This window comes from Herpailurus yagouaroundi, unplaced genomic scaffold (genome assembly GCF_014898765.1).
Source record: "Herpailurus yagouaroundi ecotype Mexico unplaced genomic scaffold, PumYag 216, whole genome shotgun sequence".
Lineage (NCBI taxonomy): Eukaryota > Metazoa > Chordata > Mammalia > Carnivora > Felidae > Herpailurus > Herpailurus yagouaroundi.
The window spans coordinates 12,901,309-12,924,840 of record NW_024412447.1 but is presented as its reverse complement, the minus strand read 5'-3'; the positions used below and the strand labels follow the sequence as shown (position 1 = coordinate 12,924,840).

Here is a 23,532-nt window from a genome sequence, read left to right as displayed (position 1 = left end):
TAAATTTAAAAAAACATTGAAAAATGTTTCAAAAAATCATCTATTTCAATAAATAAACAAACACAGTGGCCAACGTAAATAAATAAATAAACAAACAAACAAACACGCACACACACATATATACACACACACACAGTGGCCAACTGGGGTTTACCCAGGCACAGGAGGTTTAACACTCAAAAATAAAATCAGTGTAAATCACTATAGTAACAAAGTCAAACAGAAAAATCACATGATCATCTTGATAGACACAGAAAAGGCATTTGGCAAATTTTAACAATACATTCCTGATTAAACCTCTTACAAACTAAGAATATAATGGAACATTTTAAACATAATAAAGGACATCTATGAAAAACCTACAGCTGACATCATACTTAATGGTAAAAGATCAGATACTTTCCTCCCCTAAAACCAGGAATAAGGCAAGCATGTCAGCTCTTACCACTTCTACTGAACATGATCCTGGAGGTTCTAAGCCAGTGCACTCGGGAAAGAAAAGGAAAAAGAAGGCATCCAGATTAGGAAGAAAAAAACAAACTGTCTTTATTCACTAAAAATACTACCATCCACGTGAAAATCAGATGCAATCTAAAAAAAAAACTACTAAAACTAATAAATGACTTAGCAAGACTGCCAGATACAAGATGAATATATAAAAGTGAGTGTATTCCTATTAACTAAAAATGAACAAAAGGAAACTAAAAGGGTAAAAATGATGCCATTTATTATTACATCAAAAATATGAAATACTTAGGAATAAATCTGACAAAAGATATAAAAGACCGGTATACTGAAAACAACAAAATATTGCTGAGAAAAATTAAGTAAGACCTAAATAAACAGGGATATATACACTATTCAAGAGTTGGAAACTCAATATTTTTACATTGTTCATTCTCCCCAAATTGATCTATAGCATCAACATAATCTCAACCAACATCCCAGCCGGATTCTTTGTAGAATCTGAGAAGCTGACTCTAAAATTCATGTACAAATAGAAAGGACTCAGAAAAGCCAAAACAACTTTGAAAAAGAAAAAAGTTTGAGGGCTAAACCTACCTAATTTCATAAATTACTATGAAGCTACGTTATTGGCTAAAAGAAAGATAAATAAATTAATGCAACACAATACAGTAAAGAAATAAATCCACACATATATGGATATTTTTTATAAAAGTGTAAAGGCCATGCAGTAGGGAATGGATAGCTCATTCAAAACTGACTCTGGGGGCACCTGGGTGGCTCAGTCGGTTAAGCGTCCGACTTTGGCTCAGGTCATGATCACACAGTTCGTGAGTTCGGGCCCCACGTTGGGCTCTGTGCTCACAGTTTGTAGCCTGGAGCCTGCTTCGGATTCTGTGTCTCCCTTTTTCTCTCTGCCCTTCCTCTGCCTGTGCTCTCTCTCTCCCTCTCTCTCTCTCTCTCTCAACCTCCCTCTCTCTCTTAAAAATAAAATAAAATAAAATAAAATAAACATTTAATAAAAAAAAAAAACCTGACTTTGGAAAAACTGGATGTCTTTATACCAAAAAAAATAAATAAATACATAAATGAAAATTTTTAAAAAACTAATTTGATCTGTACCTCCCACCATACTTATAAATTAACTTGAAATGGAACATTTACCATCTACTTTATGTTAACTGTGCCTCTTTATTTTTTATTTTATTTTAATTCCAGTATAGTTAACATACAGTGTTTTATAGTTTCAGGTGTACAACACAGTGATTCCACACTTGCACACATCAGCCAGTGCTCATCACCACACGTCCACCCTTAATCCCCATCACCTATTTAACCCATCTCCCCACCCACCTCCTTCTGGTAAGCATCAGTTCGTTCTCTATATTTAAGAGTTTGTGTCTTAGTTTGTCTCTTTCTTTTTTCCACTTTGCTCATTTGTTCTGTTTCCTAAATTCAACACAGGAGTGAAATCATATGATACTTGTCTTTCTACAACTGACTTATTTTGCTTAGCATTATACTCTATTCTAGCTCCATCCACGTCACTGCAAATGGCAAGATTTCATTCTTTGTTATGGCTGAATAATATGCCATTGTATATATTTACCTCATCTTCTATATCCATTCATCTATCGATGGACACTTAGGGTACTTCCATAATTGGGGTGTTGTAAATAATTAACCATGACTCTTAAAAAAAAAAACATATGACAGGTAGGAAGAGATAGTAGTTTGGCTCACAGAGCTGATTCAGACAGGCTCAATGTGTACCAACTTGTAATACCTGATGGTCAAACCGCTGGTTAAGCACTGTAAAACATGTTAATTAATTTATTCTTTAAGACAATAAAAATTCACTTCTCTCATTTCTTTTTTGCTTGCTGTATAAATCCTCAGGGAAACGATATCAACATTGTTTCTTCTGCTACAAGAAAAGAAACCAACACCTAAAGGAAGGAAAGGTACAAAAAAATATTAAAAACTCTGTAAGAAATCAACGAAGAGAAAACGTACTGCCAATATCCTTGTCCACAACACCAGGGTTAGCTAGAGAGTATTCTAATGTAATATACCCAATCTGCAGGTCAACAGTCTTCATAAAGAAGTGGGGAAATTTGTAAGGAGAAAAGAACGGTTTCTGACATATAATGTTACAATCTTAATTAAATCAGGAGTTTCTGGCTGGCCACAACCAAAAATCACCCTGAGAAGTGAAACGGTTATGCGTCATGCAAGAGCATGAAATGTGGTTTTTCTTGCCGCATTAATGGTTACTGCACATGTCAATACTGCACAGCAAGGTCTCTATAGTGAAAGTGCTAAGAAAAAGGAAAAGGTTAAACAGTAAGTCATTTCTAAAGTTTTAGAAGAGGCTGAGTTAATAGCTAAGTCAATCTTGTGCTACTTGTGTTACCAGATAACAAAAACATCTTTCATAAGAACAGCCAACTGATTCACCTCATGTTAGGTGAATAATAATGCAAAATGATTTGAACTGCCCCGATCAATCTCTCTAGGCTTAGAAAGAGGACAGAGCTAGTTGGTATTAAAACTTACCCCCAAACAATGTGGGGGTCAGGGGTCACTGACACCCTACATAGTCAAAAATCCACCTATAACTTCTGACTCCCCCAAAACTTAACGACTAATAGCCTACTGTGGACTAGAAGCCTTGCCAGTGATATAAGCAGTTGATTGATGCACATTTTTTGTGTTGTATGTATTGTATATTGTATTCTTACAATAAAGCAAGCTACAGGAAAAAATGTTATTTAATCATAAGGAAGAAAAAATGCATTTACATTACAGTATTGTAATTACCAAAAAAAAAAAAAAAAAAAAAAAGTAAGTGGACCCATGCAGTTCAAATCTGTATTGTTCGAGGGTCAACTGTAGTTTGTATTTAAACACAATGCTGACCTAGCCAGAGATCCAAGCCATTCACAGACTAAGTGCATGTGGTCAAAAAGCCAAAGATGATGCAGTTTGATTCTACAAATGCAAGGTAGCCAGCAGAATGCCACTAAAACGTCCTTGGGGTCAGTCAACAGTTACTAATCTCCCAACATTATCAATCAGTAAGATCCAGAATGGTTTTCTTACATGCCCTGAATTATTCCTTCTACTTCTAACCACAATGCATTTTTGTTTCATTTTTACTTTTCCATTTGCCTTAGTTTTAACAGTCAAGTTAAAAAAAAAAAAATCCAACTCTAATGCTGAAACCAGAAGACATACATTTCTTTAGACAACCACAATGCATACTGCTTTGGAAATTTTGTCTTTAATCTCAGAAACAAATTTTCAGAATTCACACATTTATCTTAATAAGTCAGTCCAAAAAAGACAAAGTCAAGAAAAACACTTATGCATTTATTTTGATTAGGAAAAATTCTCACATATTAACAATAAGAAAACAAGCCACACACAACCCTCCACCTCTGATGACAAAGCCAGAGGGAGACCTTAATGGTGGCAGCTCATAAATCCTAGACCAAGATCACAAATACAGCTGCAAGAAAACTCTCCCAAGAAAAATATATGGCATTAGAAAAGCCACTAGGGAGATTAGTGAGAAACTAAGAGCATATCTATCATTCAACAACTTTTCAAAGAGTATTTTGCACAGTTTATTTACCTTAAACTGTTTCAAAGTAATTAGGTAACCCGAGGATGAAGCCCTGGAAAATAGAGACCTATCTCTTATATTCCTCTTAATGTCTCTATTAACAACAGGGTTTGGGACATATGTAATTCACATCAAACATTTACTGAAGGAAGAGCACTCGTCTAGAAGAGGCAAGGAAACCCAGTACAGTGAGCACTTCACCCCAATGACTGTTGAGAAGTCCCAGGGAGGTGACACTAGATACAGGGGAGGATTTTCCAAAACAGAGGAATCAATACATTTGCTCCAAAATTTACTTGCTGCAAAATTAGAAAAGTAAAACCTGCCATGTCCAAGATCATGAGTTAGTTGTTGGGAAAAAAAAATTTAGAAATAATTTCATTACATTCCTTCACCACAGATTACTCAGAAGAAACAGATTTCCATGATTTCACCTTGAGAGATCTAAAATTACAATTCTCAGATAGCTGCCAACAGGTATGTCCCCCAAACAAAGAGGTCTTAGCATTTCATACTAGTCTCTTCTCAGCAAAAGGCTTTTATCATCTGCTAAAAACCATATGCATGAGCCCACTCCATTTAAGGTTTTTCAATCTAATGTACCCACTGGGATCTACAGTAGTCTCATAACCATATGCACATCATAATTTTGCCAAAGTGAGTCATTACTGCCAAGTAGAAATCTGAGGTCTTGTTCTTTGTACTTATTACACATTTAAGTGCAGGTTCACCTAAAATTAGTCATACCACCAAAGTCCAGGTAATTTGTGATTTTTGAAATCGATTTTTTAACATTTTTAAGGGAAAGGGAGTTCTAAGCATTCCAGCACGTATAACTTCTTCACACATGTCATAGCTCCCCAATATTAGAAGCATCCCTCTATATGCATTCTGGTTCAACCACAGAAACCGAGGGTCAAACAAAGACAGCCAAAAATTCAGTGAAGGACAGACAATGTGTCAGTACCAAGGCAGAATCTACAACCCAAGACTCCAGATTCTCAGGCTATTTCTCCAATAAAGTATCTATATAGCCTGAACAATACAACAGCACACACTGACATCCTATTCTTCACTGAATATATTCACAATGAAACTACCCCTTTTCTTGTACTTAATTGTAGTGCTTAAAATATTGCTTAAGCGAGTTCAAAGCCATGGCCATAAAACAATATGAAGACAATTCTCTTCTTTGGGCTGCCAACATGTGACATCCAGAAGTAATAACTCTACTGCCCCAAATGAAGATCCCCATAATTGTTGAAAGAGGAACCTAAGGAGCAATTCTCAGATCAATAACTGCAATTTGTCCTCAGTTACCTACATGTCAACACAATATTCCAGGTAGTCTAAACTGACAAAGAAAAAGTGCAGAAGAAGCCTGACTACTGCAGTATTCAATATACAGTACTTTCTGCTTGTGTCTCCCTCTGCATCACAGCCCTGGTCTTTTACCTGGTTGTCAAGGAAAGAAGATGAGTTAGGTTGTCATGTAGGCGAACAGTCAAGGACCATACCTCAGGAGTATAAGACAAAAGTATTCCTTGGCTCAGCCTTTGTATCAACAGCTGTATTTTTACCTCCGAGAGCAGTCTTTCAGAAGGAATGTGGAAGTAGGCAGGAAAATAGGATGTATTTTAAAAATGACTGTTCCGGGGTACCTGGGTGGCTCAGTCAGTTGAGCACGACTTCAGCTCAGGTGATGATCTCACAGTTCATGAGTTTGAGTCCTTCTTCGGGCTCTGTGCTGACAGCTCAGAGCCTGTAGCCTGCTTCGGATTCTGTGTCTCCCTCTCTCTCTGCCCCTCCCCTGCTTGTTTGTTCTCTCTCTCTCTCTCTCTCTCTCTCTCTCTCTCTCTCTCTCAAAATAAACATTAAAAAAAAAATCAATGATAAATAAATAAATAAAAATAAATGACTGTTTCATTTTACTAAACCAATTCACCTATGCTGTAAAAGCATCCTAAGAGCTATTTTAACCTGGAATAATGCAACTCTGGAAAGAAATAATAAAGGAAATAGCCTGCTTTTTTTTTTTTTTTTTAAAGGCATTTCCACCAAAGCTGTACAAAAGGAAGCCAGAGCAAGACCAGTTCTTGGGGCTGTTTTCTACATTATCATCGTCCTTGCTTTGTGCCTTGACTCACCAAGACAAAATATGGAATAATTGTGCCAAGGAACTACAACACTGTGTTTACTTCAAATAAACCTTTTAGCACATCTGTGGTCACTTTTTCAGGCATCTTATTTAAAAATAAGCCAATATAAATCATATTTTTAAATCTTCACTAAGTTTATACAAATTGGTAATAAAAATGCCTTTTCATCAATAAAGTTTCATTCCAATATTAACTTATGAGAATGAAAAGTTCAGATAAGGTCTACTGCTCCTTGGTTTGAACCTTCAAAGAATTCACTCACATAGAAACACAGTCAACACTTGTAGAGATGAAAAGCCCCAGAGAACTGAGTACAGGCAGTCCTTGACTTACAACTCCTATGTCTGACAAACACTTCCATGAACAAAAAACCTTCTGTCATTCCCAACTGCCACCTCAGTATAAGTGCCCAGCAACAATCATCATGGAAAAAAATCTTGTCTTTTGAACACTTCTGGACTATCACTCCACAGTCTACTCTCAGGATCCTTTAAAAACTTTTGTTTTTACTTATCCTGAACTACATTAAATTTTACCTAACTGGAAGTTTTCTCAGTTAAAATTGTCCTTTTCAAAATATAGGTATTCTCACAGATGGAATCAGCCGTTTCTGACTTCATGTGATTGTGTTTTTCACACGTAACTAAGATCAGACTCACCAAGGCAAAGGACCGTCAGATTTGCAGGGGTGGATGGAGGAAGACATTTTAAAAAATAGATAAGGCTGATGTGACAGGGGTACACACTAGGGTCAGGGAGCACCAAAAGGAAGCCAGGGGAGTTCCGAAAGGTATAAAATGTGCATGCGCTTCTACGCCACGTAAAGAAGCTGAAGTTGAGCTTGAAAGGAGAGTCCGTGAAAACTCCTCAAGCAAGCAACATGATTCAATTTGCATGTTGTCAAAATGACATCAGAAGGGATTTGGAGGATGGATCGCAGAACAGCGAGACTGGAGGCTAGGTAGAAAGCTACTGTCATAATATAGTCAAGAAAAGGGAGACCTGACCAATGCAGTGACAGAAACGGTGCAAAGTGGTAAATGCAGAGAAACAGATGAGAAATACATGGGACATGAATCGACAGGATGTGCAGATAGGAGGAGGAAGAGGAGTAGGGCTTCCAGGTTTCCGGCATGAGCAGATTAATGGCTTGGATGTCTAGTGGATGGTGCGCACATCAACTAAGGGAGGAAATGAAAGAGAAAGAGCAAATTGAGGGCAACTACTATAGTAGCTGTCAATGAGACACATGTTGAGTTTGAAATGCTTGCAGATGTTCCAGGTGGGAAAAAAAACTGTGATAAGCACCGGGTTTGCAAATCTCAAAGCTGAGAAGAAAGGTCTGGGTTGGACATTTAAATGCATTTGTCCGTAGCTATAAGGACCAGAACATAAATTCCTCCCATGCAGAGACTTCTGTCATTTTGTTTGTGACACGCACCTAAAATTACGTCTGCCCACAAGAGTGTATTATGGTCAAGAAATACTTAATGACTGGATGCCAAGGGGAAGGGAGGAGCATGAGAGGAGGAGTAAACCTTACAGAACAGTTTTTTGAAAAATTCACTGGGAAACCACCATTTCTAACACTTGCTAAGAAAGTTAGGATTTCCAAACCCCAAAACAGCAATTTACAAATTATCTTTTGCGAGAAAAAATAACTTGCTAGCAAATTGGGAACGGATCTATAATCTATACCTGGGATCATTCACTGTACACTCCCCATCAGTGTTTGCACTATAAGTGTTACGATCGCAGTATCTATGCAAATATTCCTTTTGAATATTTTAGAATATCTGAAGCTCTACTTGCATTAAAAATGACTGTCTACCTCCAAGTATACAGGAATGACAGAAAGTGAGAGATATTTGGTTTCTTCTCTGTACAGATTAGCTGCACCTCCAGACGGAAACAGGACTTTCCTATATCATGAGTTCCCAGAGTAAGAGGTAACAACTAGGTTTGTTACCATAGCACATCCACTTCTAAAAACTGTACCTGTTCTGGAAACAATGGGCATCCATTAGGATTTTGATAATCTAGTTCTCTAATAATAGTTATTTAATAATAAATAACTGGGCCAGGTAATTCCCAATAAATTGCAGCCGAGACTGCCAAAGCCTGTATTTGTAAAACTAAGAACCCAAGACAAGACAACTAATAAAACAACACAGCACTACATGTAATAGTTACTGATGCCTTTAGTAAGACAGAGTCTTATTCTCAGAAGTTTCTTAAAAAAGCAGAGAGGAGGTCAAGAAAAACGGTGTGGTGGAAAAGAAACCATTTCAAAGGGCCTTCCTACACATATCTGAAGGTATCCATTCTCTAAGAGACGCTCAACCGTGTCTCCCTTCAAACTGCACTTTATCCACCCAGATGCCTCCCTCACGCTAAGACTTCTGCACGAGGCCAGGGTGGCTCTGCCAAGCTGTGCACGCATCAGGGGCAGCCACGGTACACACATCCTTTCTGTTATGTCAGAGTCTCTGGTATGACGTTCACACACAAAGGATGCTCAGTAAATGTTTGCTGACCAAGCAAGTATGTGGAGAATGAATTAATTAAGCCACCTTATAAAGGACATAAAATTAAACTGTTTTCTAAAGTCAAGATATTTTAGAGAGAGGGCATGTGGGACAATTTATAGTGCAAAGACTGCTATTCATGCTTTGATGCTAAAAATAGTTTGTAAGTTTATGGTTAAAAAAAAAAAAAAAGGAGAGCCCCACACAAATATTTGCATGTACAAGAGTGCTCAGAAAACTGCACCTCACACCCACCCAGCTTCAGCTGTGTCTCTGCCGCTTGGCAGGCTGCTTTCAGATCATCTGCGAAAGGCGGAAGGCTGTAGTTTCCCAAGGCCAGGTCTTCCTGGCTGCCCCAGCCATGGTGCAGCTATCCTGACGGGCTACAACACTGGGAGGACAGACTGCTGATAGCGCCCATGGGAGAAGAGCAGACAGCATCCACCAGGAGGGCAGTGATATCTTGGAATAAGTTTTTGCCTGGTGTGTATGTGTTGATCAGTATCTCATTTTATATTCATATCCCCCAAGAGGGAAACCAAAGGTCACGTTAAATGGGCTTTTTTTTTCCCCATAAGCAATTAACATTGGAATACAACAAGAGAATGTGGTTGGCAACATCATCAATCAAAAAAATAGTAATCATGCCAAACTTCATTCAATTATTAAGCACTTTCTTAGGTGCCAGGCAGTGTCCAACAAACAGACAGACATAAGGGTGGAGAAAATGGATACAATACTTTCTTTCAGGAGAGCCAGGATTCTAGCAGAAGAGGCACACACGAAAGAAGAATACAGGAAAAAAAAAGTGTAAATTATGCTAAGTGTTAGAAATAAAAAGGATGGGTGTAAAGGACAGAGGACTAAAGGCAAAACCTGGGGTGAATAGGGTCAGGAAGAGTCCCTCTGAGCAGATGACATTTCAGCTCAGTACCAAACGGCGAGAAAGAGCTCACGATGCAAAGAGCAGGGGAAAGACCACTTCAGGTGGAGGGAACAGCACGTGTAAGGTAACCACAGTGGCAAAGAACCTGACGTGTCAGACGAAGGAAGGTCCGAGGGCAGGCGCCAGTGAGAGACAGAGGCTAACAGGTGCTGGAGTGAAGAAAGGGAGTTGCAAAACCAAGTGCTGTAGCTCACAGGAGACTGAATTTTAATTTGAATACGTGGAGAAGCCATTAAGAGGACTTACATCTGGGAATAATATGATCCAATGCTTATTTTTAAAGGATCACACTGGCTGGGATATAAAGAATACATTGAAAGGGTTCAAGAATGAAAATGGGAAACATGAGTTTTTTCAAGGCAGGGACAGCTGAGGATTTCAAGAGTTCTACCTTTCTACATGTGACACAAGCCTGGACCTCTCGTGGGGTCACAGAGCAATATCCTCAGACAGTTTGGGTTTAGGTGGGGACAACGACATGTACACAGCCACTCTAAGAGTACAAAATGAAAAAAGGTCAAAAGCGAATGAATTATAAATAGAGTGACCACACAAGCCAGTTTTCCAGGAAGTCCTGATTCGTGCTTATTGTTCCTAGGTAATTATTAATAGTGTCCTCTTTCACGCTCAGAAATGTCCTATATTAGGTGAGAAATTCTGGGGTCACCCTAGTTATAAACAAAGGATTGTGGGAGTTTTGAAAAAAATACATTTAATTCTGAAGGAAAAAATCATAAAAGCTTCAAGCAATAAGCATCTCTGAGACAGTTGCTGAAAGACAAATGTGACAGTTGGAAAAGGCTGTTCCAAACAAGGTGAACAGCATAAGCACAGCGTGGAGAAAGCACGGAGCTCATGCAAGTAACAGCAACCGTAGCTGCAGTGTGGTGTTCATGGAGCGCAGGGGGGTAGGACAGAAACAAGAACAGCAAGCTGGGCACACTCAGTTAGGACCTAACATCTCCTCCCACAGTAATGGGCTGATGTTTCATTTAGTTGGCTCTGGATGTCCCCTGAAATACCTTTAATGAGAGAGTACGACATCAATGAGTGAAACATCGCTGAACCATCTTACCGAACCACCCGATAAGATGATAAGCATAAATGTTGACTGAAAAGGGCCACCACGGTCAAGAGAGCAGGGAACCGGGAGGTGGAAAGGGCACTTGTAACTTTGAGAGCAAACCTAAGTGGTTTCCCATGCAATTCTGTCTGTCTGGGTCGGGAAGCAGGCTCCAGATGCTGTCTGGAAGATGAAAACCAAAGAGCTGAAGGTCTAGCCTGCAGGCAGGCTCAAAGGCAGGAAGGGAAAGAGAAAGATGAGCGGCGAGGTTGGAAGAGGATGTGGAGAAGAGCAGGATCAGAATCCTGGGGAAAGGCTATTTGAAGTCCACATCCTTCCCTTAAAACAGTGCGGTCTGTCAGTGCGTCTCCTCACTCAACCTGCGGAACCCAGGGAGCAGGGGGCACATACCCCCATGCGGTTGGCACACATGACTGACTGCACCCTTCCATGCCTCTGTCCGTCCTCCCCCCTGCTCTGTTCACGTGACAAATACAGATTTAGAGTTTTCATATGCAGACGTGAGAAGCAGGTGACGATAAATTTTGCAAGCGGGCTGCTTAACTCTTTATTATACCACCTTTCAATTAGAAAATAGACTTGTCTGCTTTAAAAAGCCTGACAGCAATCATCTCTATGTTGAACTCTAGGACGAACTCTGCGTGTTTAACGGAAAGCGTACCAGGGCTGCTTCGTTTTCAAAAAGCACCATTCAACCTTCCAGCAATGCGTGCTGGCCTGTTACCCCGCTTTATATTACACCTGAGCGTCAGGGGCTCTTCTCATCACCTTCATTACTTCTCAGGGAAGCCAAAGGACAGTACTTCTATTTAAAATCCAAAGTTGTTATTAGGGGTCTTACTCGTACAGGGTGGCAGTTTCGTTAGCAACTACTCAGTAGATCATTTGGCACTCAGGCTCCAGGGGAACAGCCTGTCTGGCCTCAGAGCACAATCAGTGCATTAAAAACAAATACTACCTACTGTTGACACACCTCGGGCAGCTGTTAAATCCTAAGTGTAGGTTCTGCTACTTAAACAAAAATTCTTCAGAGGACCTTCATTCTGTTTGGTTTCAGGAAGGAAAATATTTCCCTTTGAATTTGTTGAGCCCAAACCAGAAATTCAAGTATAACATTTTATTACACTGAAGCTTTCTTGGTAATGGAGAAAACAGTTAATGGTCTTCAGCCCCCACCAATGCATAGCCATAATTATCAGATCTCACTCACACTTGCCTCCCAACACCACCAGTTTTTTTAATATGGAGTACTCACACAACTTACAAACCAATGTAGTGCTGAAAACAGAGAAATATGCAGAATGAAAAATGTCCCATTAACATATGTATAAAAAGCTGCATTATTTGAGGGAGCTGGTAGATTTACAGAGAAGGGAATATAACATAATTGTTCTACCAAAGGGATATTCCAGTACACTCCTACTAAAAAGCAGTCATTTTGAAAACATAATTTTTTGTAATATAATGTCTATAGCATTTAGAAGAAATATTTCTTTTTGCCAGTTTGGGAAAAAAAAAAAAAAACCTTAACTGGCAAATAAATACACAGAACATGAATAGATCCTAGTATTGATAAATTATTTTCACACAAGAAGTGGTTTAAAAATTTAAGATTTGTTACCAGTTTTGCAAACAACATAGTACTGTTCCTTTTCCCTTTTCTAAAAATAAGCAATAGGACAAGTCAGTTCACTTGCAAGTCTGATTCTTGGCAGCACGTGCACTGGAGTCACCTGAGGAAGCTGGTGCCACATTCTGGCCCCCACCCAAGGGACTCTGGCTCCACACAGGGGTGATGCCTGGGAATGTGTCTGCTAACAAGACCCCTGGAGCTGTCCCGACATAGGTGGTCCAAAGACCACCCTTCGAGAAACATTATTCTGTATGTTCCCTATCCACACAGCTAATTGCCTCTCAATCTAATTACAGCCAATCTCAGCCACTCAGAACCATCACCAGCAATTAGGACCTGTCCAGGTTTGTATTACATGATTTCAAGACCTATGACACGAGCACTTCCTGAGCAAATGCAGGTGCAGCGGTCACAGAATGACCCGCCACATCTGTGTCCCTGGAGGCAGACGCGAGGGCAAAGTGGCAGCTTCTGCAGAGCTGTGACCAATGACTGCAGGCTGTGTCTCAGCGGGCCAACAAGGCAGGGCTCCTAAAAGACACCAGGTGGGCCCTGACAGACTTGCCTGTGTTTGTGAGCCATTCTGGTGTCCTCTCCATGTGTGTTTATGAGTACTAGGGTAAGGATGTGCACAGAGCCGTACGTGGGTAAAGACCCAGAGCTCTTGCAAGACTTTCTTATATCTGCTTGACATAGAAAATTTATCAATACTTGCATCAATAGGCAATGCTCTAGGATCATTTAGAATACCAAAAATAGGTTCTTTTAAACATCATTAGGACCCAGCAGTAACTCAAGTACATTAAAACAGCTGGGTTCCCATGGTAAAGCAGGTCAAGTGGGACTGAGGGTTAAGCACAGCAAAGGGTGTGCCATCAGGTCCCCACAGCCCGAGCTTCAGGGACTGTCTAAAAGCAAATATCAGTCCTACTCAAACAGAGCACAGAATTTAGTGCAGTTCTGTCTCAGACAGTATTCACTGAAATGAAATGTTCAAGGGAAAGCTAAAAAGAATGGTAATATTGTATCTATCTTCATATTTAATTAAAAAGATAGCTAACAATACTTCCAAGAGGGAGGTCATTCCTTGTTCAGCACAAGATTCCTCTGTGCAAAACTATTTTCAGAATGGCCAATAAAATAATTTGGCATATCAACACTTACAAAAGCTATCATTTCAGAAATGCTACTGACGCTTTAGCTAACAACTCTGAAGATGAAGTATAAATGACAATCCCACAGCTGGAAGCAGTCATAAAAGAATCAAGAACATCATCCACTGGCAAAGTCCAGTCAAATCAACCACCTTCCTCTTCCCTCATTGTGCCCGGAGGCCTCCCAAATGTCCTCAACAGAATGGTATCATAGGAAAAGGTTTATAGGAAGGCAAGTTCTATGCGAGACCTTGTATATAATATCTCAAGGTTCAAGAGATCAGATAATCATTTTCTCCTGCACAGAGAGGAGCAGAGGAAAAAGGAAGGATGATGCCCTACAAAAAACTAACAGAGAGTACAAGATGTCAGCAGACTTAAAATAAGAACCTTACGCAGTTATTCACATTTAACAAGAACCACACAAAGGTGAGCCACGGGCAGATGGCTTGGTTTCCAGCCCAGTGAGTGCACATTTGGCTCTCTGGGCAGGATGAGGCAGTCAGCTCTGCCTAGGAGCACACACCGAGTCTTCAAATGCACCTTTGGCTTTTCCTCCTTGGAAAAAGAATTACAAATTGGGCATCAAGACATCCGACAGTTCTCAGGCAACATTTACCACAGAGAGCTGCCTGTGCCTGCCTTAGAGCCCACCCACAATTTCATTTTCAATTAGCAGCTCCTCGAAAGGCAGTAATGAAAGCAGTTGCTAAAGAGCATTCAGATGTCACTGAAAGACTGCAAACCCAAACTGTAAATAGCACATTGTGAGTCGCCTGTCACCACCATCAACTCCCACGGGAATCTCGCAACATGTGGCTATCACAGCCATCTGCTCGGCTCCCCACCACCACCACTGCAAACCACACAGCCACCCACCCACTCCCACCTCCCACTCACTACCTGTCATGTGCAGGCTTGTGTGGAGACGGGAGGGCTGTGAGCGGAGATTAGAATGCAGAACGCATGGAGGCTTGTTTCGCATTTTGCAACTAAGATCTGGCCACGTGCGGATAACATCGTATCACCGGAAGAGGGAAAACTTAAAATTAAATGAACACAAAATGCAGTCTTAAATAAAGAAAGGAAGTCCTATCAGCCCCCAGCAACTATCAGAAGTGTGGTGTAAAGGGAAAACACACTCCCTCGGTCTCCAATCACCCATACCAGAGGAATTTATGGTCGACAGAGCTGAAAACCATTTCTCTGGCTTGATCCTTCTTCCTCCTCTAACAATATGTAGGATTTAAAAAAAATTTTTTTCTTAATGTTTGTTTATTTTTGAGAGAGATTGGGCATGAGTAAGGGAGGGGCAGAGAGAAAGGGAGAAGCAGAATCCGAAACAAGGTCCAGGCTCTGAGCTGTCAGCACAGAGCCTGGCACGAGGCCCAAACTCACCGACCGAGCCACCTAGATGCCCCACGACATACAGAATTTAAATGGGCCTTAATATAGTTCCGTGCATACACACATATATCATATTCTTACTCTGGGATTTAGAGAGTACCACTATTGTTTCTTTTTTTTTTTTCAATGGAGCCATTTCTATAGGTCTCAGGATCACTCAAGCATTTTTTAAATTGCATGCAGATCCTTTTCCAGTTCAGCCTGTCTTCTCTCTGTAGGTTTTGTTTTATGAGGTGGTAGTCAATGTGCTATGTCCTCTTTTAGTCAATTTTTCCCAAATTTTTAATTAAATATTATCTATGTCACTTGGGTTAAGATTTATTCCTGGCCACATTACTCCAAACATCTGTCTCACTGAGGTCAAATGATGCTTATTATCACTCTTACCAACATCCAGGACTGGTGGAATATATCCCAGACAACAAGCTAAGGAGATAGGAGACACAAAACCAGAATTCTAGATCTTTAAAAAAAAAAAAAAAAAAAAAAAAAAAAAAAAAAACCTGTCGCTGTCTCCAAATGCCCAAGTTAAAACAACAACAAAAACATTCATGTAACTTGCTACTGTGTTAGTCCCATGTTTTCCAAATACCTCCAATACAATACACACCTAATTCTGAACAGAGACCAGCCTGGATTGTAGGTTCCTCGAGATATTAAAATCTGACATCTTATCCTTATTTTGAGTTAATCAACATTCCAAGAGCAGTTATAAGCCAGTCTTTCTCCTCCCAACCTTTTATTAGCTGTTTTTATTCCTCTTTCTGTAGTTTAAGCAAAGGGGAAAAAAAAATAATGTGCAACTTAAATTCATCAGCAGGAAAAGCAGAGGATTTTATTTACTATCTCAGTTTGTAACCTTCATGTGACAACACAATTTTTGAAAAAAGCAAACAAAATTCCAAGAACACACTGAACATGAAAGTCCCAAGTATGAAATAAAAACGGTTTAACTGCAGCTCAATGTCTTGACACTAGCTCAATGTACCTCCAGTCATTTAACCACTATAACGAATGTATTTATGAAAGAGGACCTCACGAGGTTCACAGGTCTTTTCATTACCAAAGTATAATCCTTAATTGCATTAGTGTTTCAAATGTTCTGATTTCCAGAAATCTGTAGGCTCTTGAGTCAAGCTGAATAAATACCTGTGTGATTTCAGGCTGGATTTCTACCCAAAACTAATTAGCCGTCTTCCGAAATAGGACTTGAACTGGATCTGTTTAATCAAAGTTGCACGTTATAAATCCTCCTTTGCAAGTTAATTTCTACTAGTAACAATGTCACAAAGCAGTCGTCACACAACCTGAGTCAGTCACACTGAAATAAAGGATCAGCTTCCGATAGCGAACGCTCTCATCAGGACCGAGCATGGGCAGAGACAGACCTCTCTAGCAAGATGGATGGAAGCACGGCTGATGGCTCGGTCACCTGGGCCCTTCTGTGCCACCAACACAGCCACCTTATTCCACATAAGGCCAACATGCAAAGGCAATACAAAAAGCAGATGCAACCACAACAGCTCTAACTTTAAAGACTCGGCACCGGGATCAGTCCCTCTTCTTCCTAGACATCAGAATACATTTTTGGTATCTACAGTGTCAGCTCTAAATTCTCCACATAGTCTGATTCCACCATACTAGATTCTCAAAGAGAGGACCCAACTTCCACTCCTTACAAGCACCCATATCAACTTGTATAAAGATTTTTAAACCACAGAAGCCATTCTCATCAGCAAAGTTAGAGTCTACCTGCTAGGCTCCTGAAATATTCCCAAATCCCTTTACTTCCCTCTCAAATGGTATCCTCCTGTGGCGAGAAGCAATCTCAGTAGGTTGCCTCTTTGTCTCAGAAATCCCATCCTTAGCTGAATGCCTTTTTAGAAACTGAAATTCAGTTAGGAGGGAGACTCTGTGGTTTATTTTGATGATCCATTCTGGTATCTGTTTGTTGTAAGAGTTCATATGGCCTAAAAATTCCTCCTAGTTCATTTAAGCCTCTTTCCTCTGGTTCAGTTCCTACTAGAGAGAGAAAAGGCAGGCTAATGGACTAAATGGAAGTTCAGGAACACCGATTCTGAGCCAAATCTGAGAGTTCTCCTAACTCCCATTAACTTTTCCTCATTGCCTCTCTATTTTTAAAACTCCTTTGCTCTCTGTGTTTTCAACTACTAAGTAGTAAAATTTTAAATCCTCTCCTGTGGTCTAGAAGTGAGATATACTGAAAGAAAATTCAACGCCCTGGGAAGAGTTACATTTTCCAAAAATGCTTCTGAGGAAGTCCTAAGTTGGCTAGAGGGTTTGGCCGTGGGTCACTTCATTGCGTCCCTTAGCAGTTTCACTGTGACTTAGTCTGGCAGGTAGAGAATCAGGCTCCTTACACAGACAACCTGGGCAGCCTCTGTTCTGGTTTCCCAGTCCCAAGTCTAAGTAAAGAGGGGGACAAAAACTCTACCACACATCTTTACTAGTACTTTTTTAAAAGTACTAGTTAAAAATTAAAAGCTAAAACTGTTTACATATAATGTCTGAATGTTCCCATCATGAGCAAATAGTTCTGTGCAGGATATATATAAGGCTCGGGGGTCAGAAAGACGTGCATTCTTTTGTAAAAGTTAATTTATTCCTCTTTTCCTTTTTTTTTTTTAAAATTTTTTTTTCCAACGTTTATTTATTTTTGGGACAGAGAGAGACAGAGCATGAACGGGGGAGGGGCAGAGAGAGAGGGAGACACAGAATCAGAAACAGGCTCCAGGCTCTGAGCCATCAGCCCAGAGCCTGACGCGGGGCTCGAACTCCCGGACCGCGAGATCGTGACCTGGCTGAAGTCGGACGCTTAACCGACTGCGCCACCCAGGCGCCCCCTCTTTTCCTTTTTAAAACCCCCTTTGGAAATTAAGGAGAATGTTCAAACCTGCCATATAAAAAGGTGCAGCCATTTTAAAAGACAGCTGCCAGCGCAGCCTCCTCTACGTGAGTATGTATTTATACTTAACAACATAATCCAACAAGTTAGTTCCACTGGGGTGGTTAAGTGCCAGTTAAAAAGCTTTCTTTTCCCAGTATGAGAAAATACCACAAGAACTGAGGTTTCATAATCAGGCAAGAGAAGGAAAAACAGCTTGATTTTAGAACTATGCATCTCTCTTATAAAAGTATATAATTGCACTCTCCTGGTAAAAAGATTAGTTGCCTTCAATGGATTCTCAGAAAAAAAAAAAAAAAATCTTATTATTTCCTCTCCATGAAGGAGTAACATCTTCCCATAATTACAGGAAAGCTGTGCATTAAGGTGCCTGCTCAGGAAGTACCATTTCCTAATAAGATGCAAACCTAATCCACTCTCACCAAGTCAAAAATAAAGACGAAATTCTCACCTCCTACGGCCCTCTTTCCTCTGTAGTTCTTCCGATTATAACTACCTCAGTAAGAGGCACTAAGCAACAATCCATTAATTTTGAAATTCTCCTCAAGGACATTCTCATCTCAAGGCCCCCTCCCAGTTAAGATGGTCAGATTCAGCTACTTTATCTGGTAGGAGGCAAAGGCAAGGGAAAAAGTAACTGTGATGTGTCCATGCATTTAGCACAACAGGAAAGCAATGTCCAGTACCGTTAGCACAAGCTTTTGAGCATGTGCTGTGGCCCTTAAGCACCTGTGTGTGTCATCTTTTACCAATGATCACACAACAGAGAGCACCTGTCTGGGCAACACACACGTAGCCATGCCTCTGCCTCCTACTTTTCTCTTTTAAATGTCTTCACACAATTATCAACTAGAGACTCCGAACTGAAATACACTCAGACCTCCTGCAGTCTTCCTTTATAGACCTTGAAAACATTATGTGTCTCTGTGTTGTTCATCAATTTAAAGAACCATGGAACTCAGAGAGAGGAGCTTGAGAAATCACCTAGGCCAAACCCCTCACCTTCCAGCAACACACAGCGATTTGTTCAAGGTTTCAAAATAGTACATGTGATTCTAGGAAGACTACAATTGAAAAGTATTAGAGCTTTATTTCAGTTATCAACTTCTGCTTCCCTTCCTACTAGAAACACAACACTCGATTTGGGGAGTATATTTTGGCATCAACACTGAAGATAAGAAAAACACCACTTGTTTTGAAAACTCTTACATTGACCAGAAAGGTACTATTCATTCTTTCCTTCTCCATGATTCATAAGGAGTGAGTCAAAATAATTGCTTTTCAAATATTTTGCCTAAAAGAAGGATAGCTTTGATTTCAAGTGCCATTTTGTACCAGAAGGATGACCATTAGAACCAAAAGCTACCTGAATCTGAGACATACAAGTCCTGGCCTTCTTTGATGATCACACGAGGACAAGGCAGAAAGAATTTTGAGCACAGAGAGTGGAAAAGTCAAATGAAGTCTGGGATTAGAGAGTCAAGGATGAGGAACCAGAGTTTACTGTAGACTCAGGATTAAATTGGTTTCTTGTCTGGAAGGCAGGAAGCCTTCCTCCAACCCTGTTGGGAGGGAGGGCCTGGGGGAGTGGTAGTGGTCACAATGCAGCCTCTCTCCAGCGGGAAGAATGACCTTTCTCACATACCTCATACAGAGAAGCGTGGGTTGGGAGCCACATATACCACAGGAATATCACCTTTTATAGACCCTAGCCCTTCCTCCCTCACTCCACTCTTTCCACAAACAATTATTTTTAAAATAAAAAAAAGAAATCTTTATACAAATGTGGTTGCGTTCAAGCTTTCCAGCTCTTTCTCTGCCCTCTGAACTTGGTAGTTTATCATGTTTCTTCTTATGCCTTCATACACCATTTCTATAACCAAAGTCACTCCCTATGACTTAACTACTCACATAGTTCCTAGAAATACTTGTAAGACCCCCTCCAACCTGTGACCTGGAGTTCTCTTTCTCTTCATGCACAATCCTAATCTCAAACAAAGGAGGCAGAATATACAGGGAAAATAGAGCAATGCAAAGAAATCTGGGTCTAAACCTGGCTCATATCTCATTGTGAGAGCCCTGAGATAAGTCACTTTACCTCTTTGAGATCCAGTTTCCCCATCTGGAAAGTAAACATCTTATCACCCACTACCCGGGGTCATTGTGAGAATGACAGATCATACTCCCTTGTTAATGACTGTAACATGGTATGCATCAGATAAGTGTTAACAGTCACTATTACAACACCATTCTGACATTTCATTTCAGGACACATATGTGCCTTCAGAAAACATTCCCTGTGTGTCAGATGTGGGGACGCTTCCCTGAGATCCTTCTGCGTCCACGCTGACTGACATCCATCACTTTAGATGTTTTCTCGGCAATATACCTCTCTCATTACCCATCAGTCTGAACTGTGACCCCAGGTCTAATTGCAGAGGCTACATCATATTGAGCCTTTTGCTCTTTCCAATCTTTTCACTAAAAATCACCACCAAAAATTCACTCTTGATGCTTTAGAAGAATGATTTCCAAACTGGCCTGGCCGTTATCACATAGGGAAATTTCTAAGACCACCAAGTTCTGTGCCTTGCCCCCTAGAGATTAGGTCCTGAGGAGGGGCCAGAAGTGTGTGTTTACTAACACTCATAATATGATTCTAATGATCTGTGAAGCTTTGGAACCACTGTTTTATAAGATCCCGGATTTCTCCCTCTGCAAAGAAACATCTGCAAACTGGAAATTACCTGTTTGCCTTCTAATTAGCAGCACCTGCTCTGTGAACCACATTCCCTTCCTCTGCTTCCTTCAAGTGATAGTCAATCCCACCCAATGGTCCCGCCAAAAACAAACAAAACACACCCAGGACACAGGTAACTCAGCTGGCACTAAAGCCTCTGGATTTGTGCAGAAAAAATTGCTATAAACAGCTTCGTTTCTCATTATTAATCTATCTCATGTGGGGATTTCCACAGGCAGAAAGGCTCCCCAAATGCCAAGAGCTATATTTTCTTGTGGATCACTGAAACCTAATTATTAACAGACCAGTAGGCCCTATCACCAGACTTTCATACAATCAGCAGATCACAAAGACAGTCCTGAATTATGGACCATGAGAACAGCTGAAGAACTGAAAGGCAATTTCGTGTCTTCGCCACTGCTCTCCCACATGCCACAATACTTGAGCTGCTCTGGAAAGCAGAAATCTGATGCAAGGCACTGCCTGCGTGTGGACAAACATTTTTAACACCTCAGAACCTTGAAATCCACAATGTATGTGATCACACATGCCCGTTCCATTGCTCCCAATTATGAAGATCTCTGCCCTGCCAGCCAGTCTGCCCCACACACCAGTAGCACCAGCATCAAGCTTTGTTGCAGTGAACACATCTGACGACAAGGATACCAACGCTGAAGTTTCAAAAGTAATAAAAACTCTGAGCTTGGCTTGTTTACACAACTCTGAGGGGCAACCCTCCAGCAGCCCAACGAGGATGTCTTCTCCACCTGTCAGGAAGAACCACAGAGGGGCAGGTATCTGAAGCAGGGATCTTCTAGCCACAGAAAAGGACAAACCCACACTTCCTCACCTGTCTGAGTCCCTTCGGCATCTTCTTCCTCTTCCCAAGGTGCTGGCAGAGGTTGCGGTCATTCTCTCGGTCTGAGCTGTAATGATGTGGGTGGCTGAGTCTACTCTTCTTAGAATGAAAGGCCAGGCCGTTAGTAAGTGCTTCTCGTTTCTTCTTGGTCAGAGGGGTCTGGCGTTTCTCCACACGTTCCTGAGGCTTAAGTGCTACATCTTTCTATAGAAAAGAAGAGAAGGAAAGGGAAATGATGGTTACACAGGTGTCTAAGGTCACATCCAAAACACAGGCTAAATGGGGTTATAAGAAGGGAGAGGAGAAAGCAGGAAAGCAGGATATGAGAATACCTAAAACTGAGAAACATGGCTCTCAATTTTTCTGAATCCCTAATGCCACCACAAATAGATCCTTTCTATTCTGGTTGGGCAGAAAAGTCAACAAAGCACAAAGCATCTGTCCATTAAAAGTGATTTCACTGCTTAGTGGCTTTCAGTGTGATTCTCAGCTAGGTCCAGCACACAATGACATTCCCCAAGGAGGCTCAATACACTCACTTTCCAAGTAGGTACATCAATTATGTTTCAGAAAAGAAGTACTAAGTGCATGCGTGATAAAAAAAAAAAAAAAAAAAAAAAAAAAAAAAGACCGACTATACCAGGCCAGGTGGATATGAGCCAGCAAGAAAGAAACTATCAATTCATATGATTAAAATGTTTCCTCAATGCATTATATATTTTTACCACAAGTTCCTCTGAGCATCCTTAATTCCCAGTTCTCTGCAAAATGTAACAACAATATTATCACCAAGATCTACAGCAACTTTTCATTTATTGTTGTGTGTGGTTGGGCGGGGCGGGTAGAAAGGGTAGGAGAAGGGTAATGGATGTCCTGGAATAGGAAGCAGCATCTGTAGAGCCTAGAGGTGGGCACTTGAGGCTATGAGATCTAGCGAGCTCTGGGCCTGCAGACAGCTCAGAATCTACTGAAATACTAAAAGACCTGGGTCCACAGCCTGACACTGCCATTATTCCTTAGGACACTTGAAGTATTCCACTGGTATGACATGAGTGAATGTCCTTTGAACCCTAAGAAATGTTGTACACATTAAGCACTGAAATTAAAAGAGACTTAGCACTCAGTCACTTGTAAATCAGTAGACATGATCCTATTTACACAACAATGCTCCTTCATGGAGCCTCACCTCCCATACAAATAAATTGTTTCCGTGGTCCTAAACAAATGTACATTAAAACAAACAGTAACTAAAAGGGAAGTTTCCCTTTACCTTCTCCTTAAAAATACCTCTCTCTCTCCCTCTCTTCCCCTTCCCTTCTCCCACCTCCCCTACCCCTTCCCCCTCTCTCCTCCTTTACAGTCTTCTGTCCCTGGGGAGTTCTCTATCCTACTGCTTCCCAATATCCAGCACTGCCCATTTGACATACACGCTGTTCCTCAAGCTCTTTCCCCAGATCAGCCAGGGCTGATACTAATGAGTACGGAACCTGGGGCCTTTACATCTGCCTCAAAGCCCTGCTGTCCACACACACACCCATTTCCTAAAGGACTCTTACCAGGGCTGCCCATTCAGGAAGACCTTTCTTATAATGCAAAGTGCTGTTCTCAAGCCATCACACATTCAACAAGTATTCTGTGTGCACCCAGTCCATACCAGGTACAAACTTGGCATTGTCCCAGAGGCACTGGGTAAACAATCCTGTGTGGAAAAAATCCCCACCTCATGGAGCTTAAAATTTAGGGACAAATACTAATCAAATCACACAAATAGTTCACTGCAAACTGAACTATCTGCTCTAAAGGAAAGGAAAAAGGAGCTAAAATTGGGGGAAATGGTCTCATCCAGCAGAGTGGGTTGGTGCTGAGGAGATGACTACCATTTGACCTAGTTCTGAAAGTCTGAGCAGAGAGAACAGTTTATGCCAAGGCCCTGAGGCAGCTGGCAGCATGACCCCTTAAAAGAATCAGGGCACAGACTAAGTTACCATTCATCTCAGTAA

The 23,532-nt window shown here is 40.8% G+C and overlaps 1 protein-coding gene across 1 annotated transcript in view; it reads right to left on the bottom strand.

Moving 5' to 3' along the window:
- Positions 1-23,532, bottom strand: part of LOC121017828 (autism susceptibility gene 2 protein-like) — a 796,117-nt gene that overhangs the window by 496,695 nt on the left and 275,890 nt on the right. The window contains exon 2 of the mRNA XM_040456309.1: positions 21,524-21,736. Within this exon, the coding sequence (XP_040312243.1) occupies positions 21,524-21,736 (213 nt within the window). The remainder of the gene's footprint in view (positions 1-21,523; positions 21,737-23,532) is intronic.